This window comes from Rhinolophus hipposideros (genome assembly GCF_964194185.1).
Source record: "Rhinolophus hipposideros genome assembly, chromosome: 5".
NCBI lineage: Eukaryota > Metazoa > Chordata > Mammalia > Chiroptera > Rhinolophidae > Rhinolophus > Rhinolophus hipposideros.
The window spans coordinates 43,876,304-43,895,454 of record NC_138051.1 but is presented as its reverse complement, the minus strand read 5'-3'; the positions used below and the strand labels follow the sequence as shown (position 1 = coordinate 43,895,454).

Genomic DNA, 19,151 nt, shown 5'->3' with positions numbered 1-19,151 from the left:
TTAATATTTTTTTAAGAGTGTAGAGTAAGTCAGATTTTAGCAAGGATTAAGAAATAAATGAGAGAGAAAAAGATCGTAGGTTGTTGGCACAAAGATCAGACAGAAGAAAAGCCCAGACTGCCTTAGCTAGTCCAATGACTCGTGTGGAAACCACTGCTGGATCTGCCCAGAAAGAAAGTGCGTCTGAGGGTCAACCACAAGACACCATGCAGACGCAGGGTAGACAGTCAGAATAATCGATATGCCATGAATGCACATTCTTGTCCTCCAGAGGATGTTTAGGGCACTAATACTCAGGCATATGTGGTCTCAGCATTGGGAGGTGTGTTTCCATCCAATTCTACACCGTTCCTTCATCTCTGTCTTCTGGGGAAAAAGCTCTGGCAGAGATTGTATACTGTGTAGACAAGGCAGCTGTGTTCATTCTCTTTGATATTCATCCAGGTATCTAGCCTGGAAACTATAGGGAACAGAAAATCCAGGGTAACATCTTCTTCAATTTGGGTTAATTATTAACCTTTAATGAGAGGTTATTCAAGTTATTGTCATTTTTAACACTTCCATATCAAGCTTTGTTGTTTAATAGTAATATTAATAATAACATTAAACATAATAGAAAAATAGGGAAATGCCCCCACAGTACCAATATTTTATTTGGTAAATAAAATTCTCATAAAATTATAAAAGAGACTAAGAATATATAAACAATAAAACCGTGTTTGGATCAGAATGGCCATCAGGAAGGTAGGCATTTCAGAGTCACGTGATTGATGGTTTTCAGATGGAATTAAATATTTTTAAATAGCTTTTCTGTTTTGTTGTTCTGGTATGACCTATTTGATCATGTGTTGCAAGATGCCAGCCAAAGTTCAATATGAGTAATGATATATACTGGCTTAATAAATTAGCTAGGAAAACAGTGAAGAAGAATCTATTTGTTTACAGAGTTGAAGTTTAAGGAGTCTTATTAGAAATTAGAGTTAGATGGAATGCTATTATATTGGCATTTTTCTTCTGTCATATGTCTTTCAAACTCTGATTAGTAATCCGAAATCTCATGTTATTTGATAGCATCTTGATGTCAAAGAGTATTATTGGAGTAATTAAAAACCCAAGACTAAGACAATGAGTTTGGAAATGGAGGGAGGGAGAAATAAAATAATTTTAAATTCCCTAAGTAAAACTATTTCCTCTGTTTCAACTTTGATTTTAGACATTGATGAATGTTTACAGAATGGCCGTATTTGCAATAATGGACGTTGCATCAATACAGATGGCAGTTTCCATTGTGTGTGTAATGCAGGCTTTCATGTTTCACGAGATGGGAAGAACTGTGAAGGTAATAACAGCGTGATAATAATAACAGCATACTACTATTATTCCCCTTCTTCCATTCCAGTTTCAGTATCAGAAGTCTTTAACAAGACCAAATGTTAAGTGAAAGGTCAAACTATTAAGTATATGTCACGTATTGTTATCTGGAATGCAAGCATAATTTTCAACAATATTCATGTCTATAATTCACATTTCTGTGTCAAATACATTTTAAATATATGAGGAGAGCTTGCCATTTAAAGCTCTTTGGTGATGTTGAAGCTTTTGTAGCATAAATCATTACTTTCTGATTTTATACAATCAGAATTTGTACATTGTTTTTTACAAAACAAGACACATCTAATCCCATTTATTCTTTAGTCATTTATGATCCTTTGGTTTAAAGTGCCTGCCTAGTAATAAAATACTACTAATGGGTATCTGAAAGAGTAAAATTTGTTTGAGAGAAATATTGACTATAGAGAGCCAGCCATAATTTTATATTGCCTCTTGAATTAATCACCTCGTTTTGAATTGGGCTGTTTCAAATATTTTGTCTTTTTCCCCTGTCATTTTTTCCTAAATTGAAAATATGACAATTATTGATGAGTTTCCACTTCTTAGACCTTTAGCAAAAAATGAAGAATGGCCCTTATCATCTTTCCCAACGTCTTTGGGAAAGATCCCAAGAATCTATTCATACATTAAAAGAATTTCAAAATTGTTCTTAGAAACATTTTTGGCAGAATATTATCTCAGTGATTCAATTCAAAGACTTAATGCCAAAATTCTTGGTTGGGATAGAATCCTGTTAAAAAAAGAAAAAAAATCATAAATTACATTGATCTAAAGCAGGGGTGTCCAAACTGCGGCCCACAATCCATTGTTAATTGGCCCGCAGCAAATTCCAAAAATATATTTAGTTTACTTAAATAAACCAGGTGAGGCAATGCGTACTTCACCTCGAGTGAGTGGCCTGTCTGTTTGTGTATTTTACCGCATGTGGCCCTTGGTAGAAAACGTTGAAAAAAGTTTGGACACCCCTGATCTAAAGCCTGTAAGTGAAAACACATCATGTCTAAAAGATCAAGTGCCTCCCAAAACAGCTGTAATACTGAATAAAATCACATATTGATGAATTTAAAGAAATATCCTTGTGGTCCAGGGATCCTAAAGGTTAGCTGGCATGGCATTAATCCATAGCCGAGTCTTACATTCTGAAAATACATTTTTTTTTCCTACCACTATTTAAAATTGCTTCAAACTATAAGCTGTCCTCTGGTTTTCACTTTTTAAAGAATCAGGAAGTAGCCTAAATATTTTTCAAATTCCATCATTTTTAGCTTTAATTTTGTTTTTATTTTCAGTATATTAGCAGTAATATGGATCTGTGATATAAATATAATCATCAGGATATTAACACACTTTTTAGTTTGTAAACTGCTGTTGCTAAAAAGAGTCCTGGTAACTTCTATTGAGTCAAATTTCATATACATGTGCATACATGTATGTGTATGTGTATATGTGCGTATTATATATAAATGTTATACAATAAATTCACCCCTTTAGTTTGCATGCACATTTCAAAAATTGGGAACTTGAAATATGTATTTCATATGGCCCCTCTTCTCTTCGTCTGCTATAATTTGTATGATAATTAGCCTCAGACTATAAAAACAAAAAAGGAAGAAATGTAAAGAAACAGAATTATATTCATCCAGATTGTCTTTCTTTGTAAGCTTACTCTTCTGGTCATAAGAAAATATATCTTTTGTATTTTTCAGATATGGATGAATGCAGCATAAGGAACATGTGTCTTAATGGAATGTGTATCAATGAAGATGGCAGTTTTAAATGTATTTGCAAACCTGGATTTCAACTGGCATCAGATGGACGTTATTGCAAAGGTTTGTGCTCTAAAACTCTAAATCATATTCTTTACCTGCTTTTTCTCCTCTCTACATTGCTTAGAGGTACCATTTTTCCTTATTGATTCTCCCCATTTTAAAGTACCCTTAATACTGGTTTAGGAAACCTGACTGGAACTCCTTCTTAAGTCAAGCCATCCAGAGAGCTACCATTTATGCCCAGACAGCTGTTCTTATTTATGGAAGGGTATTTGGGGTCTTCTCAAAGGAACCTGAAAGGCTACATAGCAAATGAATGAGAAGCCAAACTACCAATTGGTCTACCCACTGATGAGAGCATATTTTTAAATAAACTGTGATCTGCCTCTTCCTGCAGTTGGGAAACAATGGCAGTTGGGTTTCTTGATGGCTGTCATTTGCCAGCTCTAACATCTTCACCTGGACAAAATATTATACTCTTATTGCAGTGATATCTCTTTCGTAGTTTCCTCCAAATATCTTAAGAAACAGAAAATTTTTCATGGACAATTTATTTAAATTTATCAAGGCACACAAGCAAAAAGAGAAACAGGATTAAGCAGAAGAAATAAATGAACCAAGAGGCATTGTTGCTAGCTTGGTAGCATTTGAAATAATCTCATTACTCCAAGTATTGAAGCAAAAATGAAGATTTTTATTTGTGCTATTGCAACTTGGGTCCAAATTCTGAGTTGAAACCAGACTTCTCAAGGAACCTCATATACTCAAAACAGGTCCAGGAAATCTGCTAAAATGCTGCACTCAGAAAGCCTTCTGCTCACAGTTTCACGTGCACAACTGTGGATTGTCAAGCTATTCGAGATTGAGAAAGCAGAATCAAGTCCTATGGTTCCTCTTCTCTGGGTATCCCTGGTGGATGGCTTTGGTAAAGCTGCTATGGAAGAAAGCCTTGTATTAAGTCTTTGGCAAGATGTGCATTTTCTCTAGGTTTTAAAGAGCTTCTAGCTCTTGGTTGTTTACCTACGTTTTCTATGACCTTCACAGCAATGGCTCTTGATGTGCAAATCTGTCTTTATAGCAAGGGAAAACATCTGATTTTTCAAATTTGAAGTAGGAAATTGGTTTCTGTACTTTTGAGCCCGCTGCAGGAAGAAACTTAGAGTTGGAAAGACAAGATTAACACGTGGAAATATTCTACAGTGTAAGACAGTGTACAACAAAGTGCCAAAATGCGCAGATGAAGTGCTGTACAAGTGAAAAAGAAAAGGGAAGGGAATGGTTGCTGGAATATTTGGAATTGGGCTTCCAAACAAAATAACAGAAGGAAATGTGAAAGCCCCTTTGTGAGCAGACCTTTTGCAAGAATGTGTACTCCTTTTAGCTATCCACAGAGCACACGAAGATTCACTTCTCTATGCCTATGGGAGGTTGGTGACACAGGCCTCAGCCTCTCAGCATTAAGTATGGCCAGTAGATAATGCTTTTGCGACTATTTCAGAAGACATTATGATGATTTGAAAGGTTTCTCTGACCTTCTCATTCTGGCTTAAGAATCTGAGCTAGAGAGAGAGGAAGAGAGAGGGAGAATGCTCCATATTCTCACCTATGTCTTCTTTTTTTCTGGTGTATAGAGAATATGGAATACACACACTGTAATAAGAATAAAGGAAGAAAAAGGAAAGAAATCCCCTGTATGCAGAACTTTTTCTTTTCCATAATTTATCCTTGACATCCTGGGATAAGAGTTTTCACTTAGTTCTGAGCCCACAAAGATGTCACTATTCAAAGCTGAATAAACAATGCTAATTTAATATCTACAGCTAACTAATCAGATGAACAGCATGGCTTCCCTCATCCTTCTCTGAAAGTTGAGGCTGCTCACTGCTCCAGGAGCAATGCCTCTTGGATCTGTACTACATCTGTGACCCCAGTAAAAAGCCTTCGTGTTACTTTTCAGGTTGTAGTTGCCACTGTTTTACTGTAGATCTCAACTTGAACAGAAAGGTGACTCAAATAACTGAACCAATTTGAGTTCATGTATATAAATATAACTGCTGTTTTATAATACAAATCTGTACACGGAATCTTGGACCATCTATATGTATTTTGTGCCAAATAACACAAGCTAAGTAAAACGGAGAGGTGTTTCAGTCTCAATTTGACTTTTTAAGGTCAGAAGAAAGGAAATAGTCACATACACTAGTTGCATATTATAAAAGGAGTTGTTATAAATGACTTGCTTCTAAGTGCTATATGTTTTCCCAAACACAATTTTGTTGCCATTTTTACTTCTTCATATTAAAGGGTGAAAAATCTCTACCATTATTAGCATGTAATAAAGACTTTCACCAGGCTTACCTAAGTACACACATGTGATACTGTAAAATATTTGTAACGCCTAAGTAAGATTTTTCTTTGTTGTTGGCTAGAAATGGTCATCAAAATCATTCATATTTATTTTCTGTTTCTTTTCTCTGGTGTGCCACCAAGGTTTTAGTTCTACAGCTCTTGATGCTGTGCTAATTGTCCCAGAGAGCTAAGGTATGGGTGATACTGGCATGGTCACCAGTCTGGATATTGGATGCCAAAAAGAAAAGCTTTCTGCCCAGGTCAAAGATGCAGTTTATTATCAAGCTAGATTTCTGGCAGTCCTGGAAGAACTGCCATGTAAAACATTACAAAAGACCTTTTGTATTTTAGCTATCACGTTTCTTCTTCCAATTCTGTTTTTGCTTTTGTGATTCTTTTTGAATTTAAAAAAAAATCTCAGGAGAATATTACTAAAATAGCTTTCTATGAAAAAGAAATGAACTCAGGCAGTTTATCTCTCTCAATTTTTTGTTACTAGTCTCTCAGAGGACAATGAAAATGCATCTCATTGAGCTCTTATTGTTGATGCTGCATACTATTTTCCATCTTCCCCATTTTCAAGTGTTATAACAGAATTATAAACATGTTGTGGTTTTAGATAAACACCACTTCATTTTTAATAAATGCTTTTCCATACCACAGATATTAATGAGTGTGAAACACCTGGGATCTGCATGAACGGGCGCTGTGTCAACACGGATGGCTCCTACAGATGTGAATGCTTTCCCGGACTGGCCGTGGGTCTGGATGGACGTGTGTGTGTTGGTAAGATTAAGTCATGACTAGATGTATGATAGAGATTTACCCTCTGTCAATCAATAAAACCCACAAATAACAAATGCACTCTGCATTGGCAAATATGAAATAACTAATGTTTGTGGAGGAACAAACCAACAGTGTCAATTCTCTTCTTGTGTAATTGGATATTAATTTAAGGGATATAAAGACAAACTGAGAAAAATGAAAACAAGGGAATCCCTACCTCTTCTTCCCTCTTTCCTTTCCTAATCACGTAGCTGTCCCCAATTTTCTCTAACCCTCATTAGTTGACAATGGTCTTTGAAGTGGGCCTGTATATGCTCGTTATTGTTACTATCTCATGGCAAACATTTTCATAGAGTATTAATGTCCAAAGGGAAGTATGAAATGCAAAGGAGAATATGGATAATCAAGAAATTTGCATGATAAATAATTTTATGTGGCTTTCTAAGAAGTTTGAGATTTGTTGAAAAATTGATAACAAATTTTATCCAGATTATTTTTACAAAAGGTAGTTAGTAAACCCTTTGAATTGGGAGGGGATTGGGCATAGCTGGAAACCCCTTCCCTGGTGGTAAAGATGACACTGTTTGACCAACATCTACAGACTTATATAATGACCCTTTTACAAATTAACCTTCCTTTTTTTTTTTGAAAGTACATCTAATTCAGACATTCAGTAATTTCATGTTTATTTTGAAGTAGGCCACATTTCTCATAAAGATCTTATTATGGGATGAGATTCAATGGTCATCCGTCATTCATTCAACATTTATTAAGTGTCTGCTCTGTACAGGCCTGGGGAAGACAAAAATAAATGAGATATGATTCCAGCATTTAAATGCCTCGTAGTTGTGTAAACCATAATAGTCCCTGGAAAACTGGAGGTGTCTGGCCATTCATTGGTTTTCAGTGCTTGGAAATGGAATGTGGTTTATTTTATTATTTTCTATTGAGACCTAGCACCAGAGGCATTCTTTGTGAGTTAGAACATGGATGGTGGATAAATAAAGCCAGCTTCAACTTTGACCTGGGGGGGGGGGGGCGGTTCTCATCTGTTTGAAGCGATAGTGTGATGACAGATGTTTCTTCCTGTTTAGACACACACATGCGGAGCACATGCTACGGTGGATACAAGAGAGGCCAGTGTGTCAAACCCTTGTTTGGTGCTGTTACTAAATCTGAATGCTGTTGCGCCAATACTGAGTATGCATTTGGGGAGCCTTGCCAGCCATGTCCTGCACAGAATTCAGGTGCGTGGGGTCACAGGGATACCTTTACTGCCTTCTGCCAGCATCTGCAGTCTCGCATTGATGGAAATCACAGGGAAAGATTGCATATACTCTCCATGGAACATCATGTACCTTCCTGGGGTCTTGGCAGGGGCTCGTGAGTGTCTGACTTCGCATTATTCACCTGATCCTAACAGCACATTTGTGCCTCCCATCTGAATTCTTCCACCTCAAGAATATTCATGATCTTTGGAATACATGCCACTTGCCATGTTTTCTAAAGTAGTTTTTATAGTGTTTGCATTTTGCAGGAATTGCTATAAAGCAGAATTTTACATAGTTTGTAAAAGTAAACAATTTTCAGGTTACCTGAATATTTCCAACTTTTTTTTCCCCCGAAAGCCCTTGTGAATTTTGATCAAACCCCTCATGTTGATTGAAGTGTGTTTTTCCTAAATGATTTTATTCAACCCTAGGGAAAAAGTAATTTCCTCAGTTTGAAGTGACATGATATAGTGAAAAGAAAACTAGTCAGTGAGTCACAATTGTACTCCCTAGACACAGGCAGACAAAATACTTAATCGGGGTGGAGGAGGAGGGTTAGTTTTCTGTGGATTTTTGTTTGCTTACAAATTTTTCTTACCGATTTTCAAAAAAGATTTGAGAGATGGTTTACATTAGTAAACAAAATTATAATATAGAATAATATGGAAGAGAGATGCTTAGTTTTCTCATCTACAAAATGAGTTGTCTTAGGTAATCCAGAAGATACTCTCCAGTTGTAAATTATTTCTATTCGTGCGGCAAAAAAATAGTTTATTGAAATTAAAGCAATAGACTGTCTACATTTGAACATAATTTTAAGGTGGCTTGGCAGTTGACTTCTAGTATCCTAAAATACAGTTAGATCTAATATTGAAAACATGTAACTCTGATTGGTTGGTGCACATCTAAGATTCAGCTAGTTCAATTCTGGCCTAGATAAAATCAATTAAAGATTAACTCACAATTTTTAAACATTTGTCATTTTGAAAATTATGATATTTGAAATTATAAAGTTAGAAATTAAAATATGAGAAGTTAGAGAAAGTTAAATGGAAGACTTTAAAAGAAATGGGAGGTGCCAATTAAAGAAAGAAAGCTTTATTCTGGCAGTTTACTCAGTGAATAATATACAAATTATCATTTTATATAGATTTCCAATCAGTTAAATACATATCTATAATACTTCAGTTACATAATATACAAATATAATTTTATCCAACTAAGATACTTTCATGTAACTTTATAGTTGTATATTATTACTATCAGCCTTTTGTATGTTATTTTAACTTTTTAAAGTACTTTTTGTGCTTTGAATTTATTAGATAAGTATCATGAAAACTGACGCATGAGACTAAATGTGGTTTGTTCACCTATCAAATGAGTGAAAGAACCAAACTTAGAATCAGGACCCTTGGTGCATATAGTTCTGAGTTTTCTTCTGGCCCAAGTATATCTCCAAAGGATTTGTTATAATACATAGGAAAACAAAGTAGACTTATAAAAAGATGAACAAAAGAGACCGGATTTCTTTAAGCAGTAAAATTTAAAGAGAGTTAAATTTGAGGCCAAATTCCACTAGCCTCTGTTTTATATTTGAATGAATTTACAAAGAAGAGGTCCATATGTGGAAGTGGTTTCATTCCGTTTGGTTTCTTCACTTCTTTGGTAGATGAACATGCCAAATCATGAAGGATCCAAATATAGGAATCCCTCATTTCAGGAGAGGGGGGATTTTGAAAGGTGCTGCAACTATCTAGAAGGAATATCTTTAGTTAATGTAATGAGAAACCCCAGTCACACAACATACAGAGCTCATCTTTGTGCTCTGGAAGTCCAGCAGGCTGTATCTGAAGACATTTCCATCACTGGCTGCTGCGCATTTCCTCACAGAAATCGGTCAGTTAAATACACAGAAATGTAATTATTAGGACTTTTCTCATCTCTCCCTATACCACTGTCTTCATGGCACTACACTGAGTTAACTCAGCAACAACTATCATTTATTAAGTGCTTGAGCTATACTAGGCATTGTGCTGAGCCCTTTACATTTTCTCTCGTTAAATCCATAGGACTACTGTGTGAGGTGAGTATCACTACCTGCAATTTATAGAAGAGGAAACTAACAGAGGGAAAAGGTTTGCACCCAAGACCCCCAGCAATAAGCATTGTCATCAGCATTCAAACCCTTCCCCTCTGAATTCACTACTGAAAATAGTCTAGTACCAGATCTTGCCCAAATGGAAAAGAATGATGACGATATTTCGCCTGCATGTAGACCAAGCATCAGCTAATTTATCCCTGACTAGTAAAGGGCTTTTTACAAAACTGGTATGATTTCGGTTTTCCTGTTTTATTACTTACAGAAGTTCTCCACCTCTTTGGTACGTACTTTAATTAATTGTTGATGTGAGAGAATGAAGAGGATGTATTTCTTTTTGCTTCCAGTGCCTGGCTTTCAAACACACAATGGCAGACACCTTCCATTTGTTCTTTTTTTGGCTCCCTTAAAGATGATTTTAAAAATTAAGGGATTTCCCCACTTAACTCAAATTTACATTTGCTAGAAGGCCCAGGTTCTGAGGGATTTGACCTTACTTATTTTTCTCTGTAGAACTCTCTGCATCCTCTGTCATCAGGAATGCAGTTTTCTAGCGTGCAAAAATGCAAGAACTGTTTGCTTCAGCGGTGAGGTGCAGTTGGCCTCTGTAAAAAGGCCCATCCCTAGTATCCAATTTTTTTGCGACTTAAGCACAAATGATCTGCATTTGACCATGAGATTCACATGTTCATCTAAATATTGTTGGAATTTAATGGATGTTAACATTTAATGAATGTTATCTCAATACATTTAATTAAAAAGAAAATAAATCAAAATCTGATCCATCACAAATTTGTGAACATATTCTATATACTTCAGTTTCTTCAATAAGATCTCACAGGTTTAATATTATGCAATGCTTTTTCTATGGACTTATCATATAGAATGAATCTAACACCCTGAAGAATATTAACTTTAAAAATACACTTTAATGCAAAGCATAGATACTCTATTGTTCTTGTGAGTGGAGTTTGGAGACTTTGTAAAGAGAAATGAGAAAAATGTTAAAAATTTTGTTATACTGAAAAAGCAGCTCACACTGAGGAAATTATTCCCAAGATGGTGGGAGAACGTTTTATTAATAGTTAAGAAACCACACTTTAACAGGCACATTTCACCATAGGTGTAAAGTGTTCCCTGGTGAACAAAATCAAGTTATAGGAAAAACACCTTTTCCAAAAGTGCTTTGCACAAGGAATCGCTATAACTTGCATATAGCCTTAAAAGTTGTTTTCCTCAGTGATTCAGAGCCTGTAAAATGGGAGCCTGGTGTCATGGTGACTCCCTCGGGAGATGCCCCCTTTCCGTTGCCACTTTATCTCAGTTCCACTCACTTTGGAAGAAATGATGTGTATAAGGCCAAGGGCAGGATGGATCTGTCCTGCCAACAATGGAATCATTTATTATCTGTTAATTTATTGCAGCGGAATATCAGGCACTCTGCAGCAGTGGTCCTGGAATGACATCAGCAGGCAGTGGTAAGGATCTGTTTTGAAATTGATTAACTTAGGCACGTGTAGAGGCAGGATCAGGCCTCGCTGTGGGTTTCCAGTTGGTCCCTTCATACCAGTCTGGTCTGACCCTCTCTCTGGCCATCACTACATAATGTACTTGGGTTATGTGGAAGCCCCCAATGGCAGAGGAACCATGGCACAGTGGGTCCTGGGCTGCTGGGTGTGGGTGTGGGGCTTGGAACTGAGGGTTGGGTGTTCTCCCAGGGTGGGTGATGGAGGACGGTGGATGAGATACAATGACTGTGGTTGCTCATATATGAGAAGGGGCATCCTGGCCTTCCTTTGGCCAAGTACAATCAAGGGTTATTTCTTAACTGTCCTGTGCTGGGTCATTATAAGATGGCAATTGGGGACCATCTTATATTTTGTATTTTTCATCTTATATTTTGTAGCAAGCAGTGACAGCAATTAACTGAATTGGAAGAGAATGAAACATTTAAGTGTAGGACTAATAACTAGAGAAATATCAGTGCTATAAAAGGAATTACAGTTAAAAGGGAGAATTGGAATAAGTGTAAAAATAGGTGACAAGAAAGAGGAAGGATTATTTTATTAATATAAAGGTAAATGATTTGATTCTGGAGAGTTCTGAAAAAAAGTGACTAAACTGATGGTCAGTTCATTCAACTTGATTGATTTCATCATTTTCTGTGGATGAACATGGGGAACATTTGGAGGATGAAAGAGAAAAAGTAAGGAAATTTATAATTAATAAAGAGTTAGTAGGGAGGAAATAAGTTATGAGAAGGACTTGCAAAAGAATAGAAGAGATCAACCTTCATTTATAGAATGAGGCACCAAGACTTGAGACTAACCATTGACAGATTCTGCGTCACCCTGGACTATGGAGCTCTCCTCAGGCTGTGAGAGCACAGAAGGGGGAGAACCCAGCCTCGTCCGGGCAGAGTATCAGAGGCTTCTTCAGAGCTGGTGGTGTTTGAGTGGGCTGTGGACTGATATATAGGTGTCCAGACATTCCTGACACAGAGTAAAGAGCGTGTTAGATGTTCACAGAAGGGTGAGAAGTTTAAAGTAAATAAACAGAGTTCATATTTTAATTTGAGCTTGAAGATATCATTGAACTAACAAAAGTTTGAACCATGAGAATGACACAGTCATTAGGCTGTTAACAGTTTTTAGGCTGTTAAGTCTGGTGGCAGTGTGGAAGGTAGATTGAACAGGGAAGGCTGGGAGCAGGGAGACCAGTTACAGGGACTTGGGTTCTGTGTCCATTGTTCCATCTTGGTGTTTGGACCAGGAGAAGTCCAGGAGGTCTCCTTCAGCTTGATTAAGGATTGGTAATCTTATCGTTCTGGCTCAGATGCCAAGTTCCTCCCAGGGACTGATGGAAGGAAGATTTCACTCAGAATATCTTGTAGTGAGGAAAAGGGATGAAGCTTCCTCATCAAAGCGTAACTTGGTTTTTCTTTTCATGAGGTCCTGAGGTCATTACATTTGTTTTAATGTTGTTTTTTGACAATTCATTGATGTTTAGAAGGTTATCGATTTTGAACTTTTCTGTGCTGCAGATATAAATGAATGTGCATTAGATCCTGATATTTGCCCAAATGGAATTTGTGAGAATCTCCGTGGGACCTACAAGTGTATATGCAATTCAGGATATGAAGTGGATTCAACTGGGAAGAACTGTGTTGGTGAGAAGTTTCACCTGTTTCCTAAGATGTTTCCTGTATATTGCCTTTTTCCTTTTGATGCATGGAGGAAACAGCTCTAGAAGGATTTTAAGGACTGGGCAGATGAATGCTTTACACCATGGGTATCAGCATGGCACATACATGTCTTGGTTAACAAAAATTTTATAGGCTGTGCTCACTTCATCATCACGTATACTAAAAATGTATATAGCTGAATCTTGACAATATGTAATTATATATCAGATTCACTCCACAAAAGAGAAGCTCCTCAGATATATAAAATACAAACATTGTGAGCTATTCTCATGTGGCTACAAAGGCACCCCTAGTTTTAACAGGAAGCAGTTATTCTCCCAACCACTTATTAAAATCAATCAGAGAAAACCCAGCTTATTTTCAGTAATAACTGCTCTCTGTTAAGTTTAACAAACACCAATTTTTCTACTCTAACAACTCTTAATGAAGGTACCAGCCAGTAACTAAATAAATCTTTCGATTGGGAAGAAAATGGTAAACATGGGCACCATTATTTTTTCTTCAGTTGCCTAGACTAGTATTTGCTGAAAAGTGCTGTCCATTCTGTAGTGTGGTGACATACAACCTCAGGTTTCCTGAAGTTCGGCTTCCAAAACCAGAATATTCATACTGGTGGAAATATGCCAAAGTATACCCAAACCAAAATGTAAGATGCGGCATGTTTTTTAATTTGGAGGCAAAACACATTTTATCTCAAAGCAAACATACTTTCATGAAATGGGATGAAAATTAATAAGCTTTAAGATAAACAGTGAACCTCAAATGTATTTTTTACTTTCTGAAAGTCATTTAGGGCTTAGAGTTAGGAGCTTACTGTCTTCTACCATTAGTGGTGTTTTAGTGGTAGGGTTTGAAAAGTACTCCTCTAGGAAGGTCAGTTATTGGAACATGTAATAATTTAGAGAATCTACAGATTGAGATAAACACAAATGTCATAGTTTCAACACAGAGTCTAGCAAATAATGACTTATAAGTGCTGGACTCAGCTATCTCCCATCCAGCTATTAGGGAGTCATCATGTGTTCTGACCCAAGAAACCAAAGTTCTTTCCTTACATGTCCCTGGGTATCAAGCTATTTTATTTGATAAAGTAAGGGTCATGCCCCTTACTTTATCATCTGGTGTTGGGAGCTAATTGAAATATTTGGACCCCTCCTAAGAAATTTGTTGCCTTTGGGTAGACAAACGATTCCTTCATTCATAAGAAGAATGGGATTACCATGTTTCCCCAAAAGAAGACCTAGCCAGACAATGAGCTCTAATGCATCTTTTGGAGCAAAAATTAATATAAGACCTGGTCTTACTTTAATATAATATAAGACTGGGTCTATGAGATAAGATAAGATAAGATAAGATAAGATAAGATAAGATAAGATAAGATAATACTGGGTCTTATATTAATTTTTGCTCCAAAAGACGTATTAGACCTGATTGTCCAGCTAGGTCTTATTTTCGGGGAAACACAGTAAATTATATCATATAGAACTTGACTCTCATAGACGAGGAAAAACGGCCATGTCAATTAAGTTTTTTTATTTATTATACCATATCTAGCTATTTAAAAAATGACCATCTCTGCGTTATCCATAAGTTGTCCCCTGACCTCTTGTCATTGTAAACATTCTTTCCAAAGCTCCTCCAGCCTAATTTCTATTTCTTAATACAGTAATCCTTGTACCCCAAAAAGGACTTTGGTTCTTTACGGTTCTTTTAATCTATCACAAAGACCTTCATTCTTCAGTTTTCTTATATTTGGCCATTTCTTTGTTTTCTTTTCCTTTTTTTGTTCATAGCTCTTCCTCCTACAAAATTCCATGCTTATTTTGATGCTCTGATATCAATATTAAAAACAATGTGAACACCTTTACCCTGTGACACATGATGAAGGGCAAGACTCTATGGCTCTACCTATATACAAATGAAGAAAAAGGCATGGATTCTAGAGACGGAGTGAAGAGGAAAGCTAATTCTAGACATTTTAAAGCAAGCCCTCAATCACTTTGCTCCCTCCTGCTCTCTGTGCATGTCTCTGAGTTATTTCTGTGGTCTCCTGGTCTCAACCCCCTAGCATTCTCTTCTTCCCTATACTTTCGCTGTTCATCATAAATAATTTTTACTTTCATCTTTTGTTCAACTACTAAAAGGGTGGAACATAGCAAGAGTACTTACTGTCCCTCTTGTACAATACAGTTCTCTAAACTTTGCAGGTTGAAGCAGAGTGCCTGCCATACCTAATAACTGCCACTGTTGTTAGGCCTGCTGATGATTGTTCTTATGGGCAGAGCAGAGATATCAGTTATTTTGGAAAAAACAGAAATCTTACTTTGAATATTTTTTGCCTGCTTTCCTTCTTAATGTGTGGCATTTGCACACAGAAAAAAGAACTAATAGTAAACCAAAGCATCTTCTTTGCCCCCATTTAAATCAGCTTTCATCTGAGTTTCAGGTTAAACCAGTATTTAAAAACAACAGAGGATGAAAGCAAGTCAGGGGAGCTGCAAACCAAAACCCTCTTCTTTCACCTACAGGTTTCTTTATTCTCTCCCTAACTTTTATTGCTGGCCCAAACTTGGCCTTTCCTTCTATATGGTCTACATTGATTTTGGAGAAATGAATTTTTCTTCTCTCACACCCTTAATTGTAGGGCCTCTTTTTAGGCTGTGGTTGTTAGTTGAGTACACATGGTACTTTTAAACTAGACTCAACTGAAAACAATTTTTACTACTTCATTTTTCTATAAGAGCCTCTTTTCATTAGTAGACACGAAAAAATCACTATTTGGGCGGGCCAGAAAGACACAGGGATATTTTAGCTTCATCCATAAATCACCCCTTGGGGAGCAGAATGGAGAGTTTGGGAGACCATAGGAATTCTTCCTTTAATGCTTTAGCGTATACTCCAAACTTGTTAGAGCCATTATCTTCAGGTCATATAAGTAGGTTGATAATTCAGATTATGTTCAGAGGTATGAAGCTAGGAATCAAAGGTTCATTCCAGCCACAGGGTTCCAGGGACTTTTTGTCCCCCTTTATCTTCACCATCTATTCCTCAGTTTAAGGGTCCAGATTCTTCTGACATCATCAAAATTTAAGAATTGCAATATGACCCTTTTGGCAAGTGTTAGCATTCCTTATATCATTTTGAGAGAATTCTCAGCTTGCTATTTGCTCAGCTGATAACACAACCTCATACTCGGTTTTCCCATATAAAGGACTTTATAGATATGTTGTTCATTTAAGTCTATTTAATGCTGTGAACCCATGAAGATCTCTAGTACTGAATTTATGCATCCTTTATGTCAGGGCTACTAGTTTGTCAAATGATGACCTAAGTAGAATCTCTCAATGTCTAAAAAATTCCTTGTGAATTTTTTAGCCTATTTTGTGGATTGACTGATACTATAGCCCAGAGGAATATTAAACCACCTACATTATTTTTACACTTCCTAATCTAAGTCATACATATCAAAAGTTAGATTTTGTATCAGATAGGCATGTTATTCAGCTAAAAGCAAGGAGTTTTCCTCAACTCTCTGAATCTCGAGTCTAAATTCCTTATGACAGTTATAAACTCTCTATAGCTTGCTTCATATTTGATAAACATAACTGGAACCCTTTAAATTATTCTAAAGAAGAAATACCCATCCTAGAACTAACACATATAAAAGATGGACCATAATTGCTAAATATTTATTTGTTCCTTAAATCAATAATTCGTTCTTTGAATTCTGGTGATTAGTGATTTCTAGTAAACCTGGGTTTTCTTCCTGCCAAAGAAAGAAGTGAATTGAATACTATGTGGTAACTTTAGACTTTGTACACACTTAGTATAGATAATCAGGTCAAGCCTCTATTTTCCTAAAATTTGGCAGTTTAGGCAAAAACCAATGGCACAGAACTTTTACCTCTTTGATTGGATTAATCATATGACGTAAAAACATTATGACCTTAAAAATCTAACTAAAAGAGCAAAGAAGTTGCATGCAAGGGATGGGCGCTTTTAAAAGTTAATTTTTGTTGATTTTTCCAGATATTAATGAATGTGTATTGAACAGTCTACTTTGTGACAATGGACAATGTAGAAACACTCCTGGAAGTTTTGTCTGTACCTGTCCCAAGGGATTTATATACAAACCTGACCTAAAAACCTGTGAAGGTAAACTATAATTTTTTTCTTATACTATGTACTTTGCCCTCTTTGGGAATGCCACTAGAAAACTGAGAATAAATTAAAGTTGCTTCCATTTCAGATAATTGTGCAACTTAAATTGAGATTTTTGTCGTCCTAAATGGCACTTATATGTACTTTTCAAGCTACTGGTGGTACTTACCTGCAATTGGCATTTTATTTACCATTTATTTTGTGTGTCAATGCCCTTTAAAAGTATTCGTTTTGCCTGCAATTGTCTGCAATTGATATTTTATTTATTATCATTTAATAGACGGAGAAAACATGACATACTATGTGCTATTTGAGTTAGTAACTCAGCAGTCACCCTTACATTTGCTCTGTATTTTCTGAATAAAAAGATACATCCATATGACAGATTCTGTACTATAGAGATGTGCTTAATTATTATTTTCCTTCCATCTAGTCTAGAAAAAAATATCTATTTAGACCAGCTTTACTATCTAATGAAGAATATATCTAATGAAGAATATGCAACTGAGGCCAAAGTTTAAATATTCATTCATGCCCAAGACTAGTTTTTAGCAGTGATGTAGACCGGTTTTTGTTTCAGACATCGACGAATGTGAATCCAGTCCTTGCATTAACGGCGTCTGCAAGAATAGCCAAGGCTCTTTTATTTGTGAGTGTTCTTCTGAAAGTACTTTGGATCCAACAAAAACCATCTGCATAGGTATTGATCTTTCTGAGAATGATTTTGCTATGTTAATCAATGCTGCTGTATTTAAGATGTAATAAACATTACCTCCCTACCCCCAACCCTCTGCAGAAACCATCAAGGGCACTTGCTGGCAGACTGTCATCGATGGGCGATGTGAGATCAACATCAATGGAGCCACATTGAAATCCCAATGCTGTTCCTCCCTTGGTGCTGCCTGGGGAAGCCCATGTACCCTATGCCAAGTTGGTAAGAGCAACAGGTGCTGTGGCTCCCATCCCCATGCCACTGGCTGCTTTGCTTAGAAAGGAGAAGCCTAGTACTTTGTACATTGGGCTTCACATGGGGATTTTAGAAGGGTTAATTCTGATGACTTCAGTGAAAAATGTATCACTGAGTAGGAAACTAAGAGATGTGTCAAAGACAATAATTTTATGGAATTTGGTAATTTATTGTTTTCTATCACCACATTGTATTATGATTAGCTGATGTTGCTTTCCTAGATCAACAATTCCTATTGGCTCTATGGGAAACCTCATGATTACGGGTCCTTAGCTGTTTATAGGTGCAAATTGTCTTCCAAAAAAACCTGATGAACGTAAAGGAACCAATATGCATGACTCAACTTCTAAATCTGTTGCAAAGCTGAAGTTTGAGAGCCCTGCTGATGACTTTGTTGATTTGATGTTTGGATATATAAGTATGTGAATTTATATCATGTGAATCTGTAGGGCATGAGATCTTCAAGGTCTAGACTTTGTTTTTCATATTCATGTTACAGTAACCCTACTTAATGTGATTCCTATTTGAGAGTTAACAGTGAGAGAGAAATCTAGTTCTTTTCCTTCGTGGTCATCAACTTAGCATGATCTTTAGGGCACCTTTAGATCCTTTTGGATATCTCAGGGGAAAGGAGATTTACTTAAGGAGACATTTTAATATTATTCTTTTTCACTTATGCAATCTCAGAAACACTTTGTTATCCCAGAATTATTCATAGCAACAAAATCTAATTCATGTTCCAGGTCTTCTTTGATGTTTCTTATACTATGTCATAACTACAAAGTCTGGATATTGTTGTCTCAGATTTGTTTAGTGTTTTTGTTTGTTTGTTTTCACAGATCCCATCTGTGGTAAAGGCTTTTCAAGAATTAAAGGAACACAGTGTGAAGGTATTTTTGATTATTTATAAGCCATAAATTTCTGTGTGCATGAAGAATGCTTGTGTTAACTTGGACTGGATAAAGATGTCATGTAACTTCACAGTGAGAAATACGCAGCAGAGAAAAAAAATGAGGACAGCAGACATAGCAGATGTTAATTTCACAAGCGCATATATGCTATTGCCAGTGTCAGACCACTATGGCCAAAGGACAGAGTGGCTGAAAAGGTTTTAGACTGACCATGGTTTGAATTGACTGCACTTTCAAAATGC

General features: G+C 36.4%; 1 protein-coding gene across 2 annotated transcripts in view; it reads left to right on the top strand.

The window, feature by feature from the left end:
* The window catches only part of FBN1 (fibrillin 1), a 234,186-nt gene that overhangs the window by 131,320 nt on the left and 83,715 nt on the right, over positions 1–19,151 (top strand). For both annotated transcript variants that reach the window (XR_013993368.1, XM_081048809.1), the window contains exons 13-22: positions 1,214–1,339; positions 3,099–3,221; positions 6,174–6,296; positions 7,391–7,543; positions 11,090–11,143; positions 12,709–12,834; positions 16,900–17,025; positions 17,612–17,731; positions 17,828–17,965; positions 18,838–18,888. Coding sequence is in view for 1 of the 2 variants with exons in the window: in XM_081048809.1 (XP_080904935.1) it covers positions 1,214–1,339; positions 3,099–3,221; positions 6,174–6,296; positions 7,391–7,543; positions 11,090–11,143; positions 12,709–12,834; positions 16,900–17,025; positions 17,612–17,731; positions 17,828–17,965; positions 18,838–18,888 (1,140 nt within the window). In the remaining variant the exon portion in view is untranslated. The remainder of the gene's footprint in view (positions 1–1,213; positions 1,340–3,098; positions 3,222–6,173; positions 6,297–7,390; positions 7,544–11,089; positions 11,144–12,708; positions 12,835–16,899; positions 17,026–17,611; positions 17,732–17,827; positions 17,966–18,837; positions 18,889–19,151) is intronic.